General features: G+C 40.5%; 1 protein-coding gene across 1 annotated transcript; it reads right to left on the minus strand.

Moving 5' to 3' along the window:
- Window positions 1-348: 348 nt before the first annotated feature.
- On the minus strand, window positions 349-1,718 carry LOC104243916 (uncharacterized). The gene is made up of 2 exons (XM_070159893.1): window positions 1,571-1,718; window positions 349-1,445 (listed from the first exon to the last, which is right to left on the minus strand). Exons 1-2 carry the CDS (start codon window positions 1,716-1,718, stop codon window positions 349-351), a joined length of 1,245 nt encoding a protein of 414 aa, XP_070015994.1.
- Between the last annotated feature and the right edge of the window lie 3,909 nt (window positions 1,719-5,627).

Raw genomic sequence — 5,627 nt, forward strand, 5'->3', positions numbered from 1 at the left:
ATTGGACTGGGCTTACCCATTTACTGTCTGAGATAGGAAATACAATACCTTCATCAAGCCACTTAATCACTTCTTTTCTTACCACCTCTTTCATGATAGGATTGAGGCGGCGTTGTTGCTCAACACTGGGCTTATGTCCATCCTTCATGAGGATTTTGTGCATGCAAAAGGCTGGACTAATGCCCTTAATGTCAGACATCGTCCACCCAAGTGCGCGCTTGTGCTCCCATAGCACTCTCAGCATCTTTTCTTCCTGCAATTTAGACAACTCAGAAGAAACAATATCAGGTCGGGTGTCAGAGTCACCCAAATAAGCATATTGCAGGTGAGATGGGAGAGGTTTAAGCTCTAATTTTGGGGTTTCTCAATTGACGGCTTTGGAGGAGGTCCTTCTGGCCTGTTCAAGGGTTCAAATGGGTGTATCCCATGCATGTATGCACAAAATGTGTCAAGGATGTGCATCATCTCCTTGACCTCCTCATCATTGCCCAGACTATCAAACAACATAAGTGCTTTCTCTAGAGAATCGTCTAGGAAAACACTTGGATCATAAATTTGCTCATCAGCCTCTACAACCGATATCATGGAGAGCTCCTCATAGTGACGGGGAAGTTGGATTGCTTTGTAGATATTAAAAACTGCTTCCTCATCTTCTACCCTCAAGATCATCTTTCCCTCTCTCACCTTGATAATTGCGTCACCAGTAGCCAAGAGAGGTCGCCCCAATATGATTGGGACCAGTTCATCAGCCTCATAATCGAGGATAATGAAGTCAGCAGGGAAGATAAATTTCCTAATCTGCATCAACACATCTTCAATCACCCCCTCAGGGTGTGCTATTGACCTGTCAGCTAGCTGCAACATCACAGTAGTTGGCTTTGGATCTCCCAGACCCAATTGTTTGAGCAAAGACAGGGGCATCAAATTTATGCTTGCCCCCAAATTGCAAAGAGCACGACCCATATCAATATTACCAATACGCACATGAATCGTAAAGCTGCCAGGATCCTTAAGCTTTTGAGAAAGCTTATTTTGGACCCTAGAAGTGCACTCCTCAGTAAGTGCAACTGTGTCAAACTCAGTCAATCTCCTCTTATGAGCCACTATGTCTTTTATATACTTAGCATATTTTGGAATTTCGCGAAGCACATCAACCAGTGGAATATTCAATTGAACCTGGCTCAACATGGAGAGGAATTTGCTGAACATGCGATCATCATTCTTCTTTTGCAATCTCTGGGGGAAAGGTGGTGGTGGCCTTGGGGCCTCTACTAGCTCTGGAATTTCAGCAGTCTTCTTTGGCTCGTTTGTCACTTTAGGGATCAACTCTCCCTCAGGTACATGCTTATCTTTCCTTTTCTTTGGCACTTTCTCAAGCTCTCTCCCGTTTCTAAGTGTAACGGCATTCACTTGTGGATTCTTCTCTGTGTCATTGGGGAGAGCACCTGCAGGTCTAGTGTTTTGATTAGTAGCTAACTACCCCAACTGCCTCTCAAGATTTCTAAAGTCGGTCCTGAGCTGCTGATTGTCAGTCTTGATCTGTTGATTGTCAATCAACAACTTTTTTAACAATTCGTTGGTGCTCTCTTCCATTTGTTGGGGTGGATTTTGAGGCTGATAGAAACCCCCTTGGGGTCTATGCTGATTCTGATTCTGCTGATTTCCACCCCATGAGAAGTTGGTATGATTCCTCCAATTCGGATTGTAAGAATTCCCATATTGTGCATGCTGATTCGGTGGACCTCTGTTCTGTTGCCCCACATAATAGATGGATTCTGGATTTGTAGGTCACATGTCACTCATATGATTGTCACCACATAATTCGCAACAAATAGCCATTTGGTGTACATGTTGCATCGGTTGTGGTTGTTGCATTGTCATTCTAGTCATCTAATTGGCCAACTTTGTAATATCGGCTCTCATGGCTGAAACCACGTCAAGTTCAAGTAACCCAGCTGATTTTTGCTTAATGTCCTTCCGTGAATCACCCTCACCTTGCCAGTTATTATCATTAGTAGTGAAATTATTCAGCAAGATTTGGATTTTACTATATGGTCTGGCCATGCAGCTACCCCCACAAGCTGAGTCTAGATTCATCTTTGAAGCATCATCTAACCCATCTACAAAAGTGTGACCCAATACCTCGTCTGTCTGACAATGATGAGGATAGTCTCTGAGCATCTTCTTGTACCTTTCCCATGCTTGACGAAGTGTCTCACCAGCTCGTTGTTCGAATCCAAGAATTTGACTCCTCAACACCTTTGTTTTCTTGGTGGGGAAAAACTTGATTAAGAATTTCCTCGCCAGATCATCCCAAGTGCGGATTGAATTTGCTGGCTCTTTATTCAACCACTCCTTAGCTTCCCCAATCAGTGAAAAGGGGAAAAGTGTCAGCCTGACATAGTCCTTGAAAACATTCGGATAGTTGTAGGTATCTGTAATTTCCAAGAAAATCTGAATGTGCCTCTGTGGGTCTTCATGAGGTAAACCCACAAACAACCCTGTGGATTGGATCAGCTGCACCATGTATTGTTTCAGCTCAAAGTGCCCAGTGATGTCAGGCTTCATAATAGCCTGAGTCATATTAGCTAGACTGGGCCCTGCGGTTTCAATCACCGCGCGTTCCTCATTACCTGCCATCTCAATTGGTTGTGGTTGAACTACGATGTCCAACTCTTTTTCAATTCTGGTTCTAGCATCCACCTCCCTCCTCAATCTGTGAAGTGTTCGTTCAATTTCGGGATCAAAAGGAAGGAGATTGTTTGCACTTCTACTTCTTCGCATTTAATAGAAACTCCTGTATTAGCACAAACAAAGTGAACTGAAAGTTAAAACTCGAATAAATAAATAATAAAAGCTCAATTCAGTCAAGTAGCTAATTTCTAAGTCCCCGACAACGGCGCCAAAAACTTGTTGCGACCAAAAACACTCACGCAAGTGCGTGATCGTCAAGTAATAGAGTAGTGAGTAGAGTGTCGTTCCCACGAAGACTTATGATTAACTGTTGACTGATTCAAACCCAATTTCTTTATCTACCCAAGAGATTGTTCACAAAAGAGAGATGTAATTGTTTTACTACTTAAACTATAAAGATTTAATCTAACTAAAGCAAGTAACCAAACGAATAGCAATTTCGAGTAACAAACAGTAGGAGAGGATATTCCAGAGTCACGGGCATAGTTAATAATCGTGTTGTGTTCTTGGCTTAAAATGACTAATCAATTTATCTGGGTTATTGATTGACAGGGTTGATATTACTCATAAGAATCTGTCGAGTTCTTACTCGCCTATTCAAGTCAACTCAATGCCTATATGTCTATGGAATTAATATTAACAAGAACGCATTTGCAATTCCTGTATTTCAACCAAGCAAGGCAATTGGGTATATGTCTATCCCAATTGCGAATCCGTTCCCCGAGGCTCGGGTTCAAGAACTTGCTCTATTTAATTCTATATGCAATCTAAAGTTCCCACTTTCGAGTTCAACTAAAGATTCGTAGATAGTATTTCACTGTTAGCTACTCAGCAAAATAATTAAAAACAGAATTAAATAAACAACCCAATATGATAAATCGACTTTGTCGAATTAAACTTCAAACAACTACATTCATGTTTTACCCATGACCCTAGAACAATGGGTCTTAGCCACTCATACTAGTGTTCATCACAAATAAGTTCAATTTCATCACAAAATAGCAAAAACAATAGAAGAAAAGAAGAACTTGATGGTCAAAACTCCTCCTTGCCTCTTGCCTCTCTATTTCTTGCACTAAACTATGAAAACCTTCCCTCTTTAACTTTGGGCGAGCTTGAATTTATATAGGTTAAGTGGGGTTCTCTCTAGATTTCCAATTTTACCCCTAAATAACGTTTTTCCGGACCGGACACGCGCGAGCTCACGCATAACTTCGTGCGTTTCTTCACGCATGATTCTTCCTCGGCCTTTCTTACGCGCGAACTCCTGCACTGCTTCGCGCGTTTCTTCGCGCACCTGGAGCTTGATTTCGTCCATTTTTTCGCCTTGTCCTTGCGCACTCAACTCCGAGGGGTTGTTCTTGCTCATAAATCATTCCAATATCCTCTTGAGAGCATCATATAGGCTCCTCATCCTACAATGTATACATATCACAATTAGAGCCTATTTTTCATCAATTAACCATAATATGTCATTGGAATATAATCAAGCGGAAGCATAAACAATAGCTAAATCACCTAGATTTCATCTATTATCAACACCCCACACTTAATTCATTGCTAGTCCTCGAGAAATCAACTATACTCTCTAGAGAATCCTTCACTCGACCATTTCTCTTAACGCATTACACCTAGAAAAATGTACATGTATTACGCCTAGAAGTGAACAATCCTAGCCTCAAAGTCAACTCTCAAGTGTCATGCAATATTCACACTTCCTCAAAGTACTCTACACAGAAGTCAAGACTTGCTTTTCCGTCACGAACCATATTCCCTCATAATTACATCAACAAAAATTGAGTTCAATCCACCACATTCAATTCATATACTCACATATATCAAGGAAATCACTCACTCTCACAATAGAGGTCACATGCATGCAATTGGTACCATAAGCTTGCCCTTAATGTAAATCTCTACTAATGTAGGCTAGCTCAATCCAAAATCAATTAGGACTTTTTCATGGTTGTAATGTGGGCTAAGGGACGGGTAGGATGTATTTAGGAACAGTGACTCAACCCCTAAATACTTTAACACATCACATGAGCAATTTTTAGCGCAAATTCTTCAACCCACTTCTCATTCATACACAATATCATCCCATAAATACTCCCTTCTTCTTTAAGCACTCTATCAATTCATTCCTACTAGCTGGAACAAGACACAATGTAATCATCCTTTTTTTTTTGATAAAGTTTATTCTTCTTGTCACTCAATTTCTGCTAGTGGTGCATTCGTTTACAACATAAGTGCACCTTTCATCCTTTTATTGGTTCCACTCAAAAGCCACCTCATACTTATTTCCTTCTTACTTCTTTTAGCGCTCCTCTCACAATTAAAGTGCTTTAAGAAGTAAAAGGATAAAAACAATGTCAATTAAGAACAAAAGGGTATAGGCTTGTAATGCGGGTGCCAAACAAAAGTCTAAAGGCTCAAAAGGGTTAACTAGGGACAAATTTATTTTGTGATAAGCAATTAAGCTCAAAAAGGTCAAAGAAAGCCTAACATCATTTTTTCAAACCGAGCATCACCTAAAATTTTGCTTCAACTCACATACCGGGCAAGTTCTAGACACAAGTACAATACATGGACTACACAAATACTCACCACACATGGAATATGACTCATTCGGATCAGCTCATCAAGACGCTCCATTACGAGCATTCAATTCAGTAACAAACATACAAATTAAGGCACTTTCAGTGAGATTCAACAATTAGGACTAAGAGTTACACTCTAAGGTCTATTGTGTTCAGGTGTGTCAACGCTATGGGTTCTCTTTCAATTTTATAGCTCGTAGCCCATTACCCTAATCTACAAATCAAAAAGAAAACAATAATAAAAACTACCTATGCCCGGTTCAAGCTAAACCCTTGGAAAAGAGCCGCGACTTAAAGAAAAATCAAGGGGGAATTGCTACACTACCTAAGAAA

Source organism: Nicotiana sylvestris, chromosome 10 (assembly GCF_000393655.2).
Source record: "Nicotiana sylvestris chromosome 10, ASM39365v2, whole genome shotgun sequence".
Classification (NCBI taxonomy): domain Eukaryota; kingdom Viridiplantae; phylum Streptophyta; class Magnoliopsida; order Solanales; family Solanaceae; genus Nicotiana; species Nicotiana sylvestris.

Bases quoted from the DNA above. Each gene is read 5' to 3' on its own strand.
- LOC104243916 (XM_070159893.1), bottom strand. From the start codon at position 1,718: ATGGGAATTCTTACAATCCGAATTGGAGGAATCATACCAACTTCTCAT. The intron at 1,446-1,570 runs GTTAAAAAAGTT...CTAGACCTGCAG, and splicing joins GAAGAGAGCACCAACGAATT to GTGCTCTCCCCAATGACACA.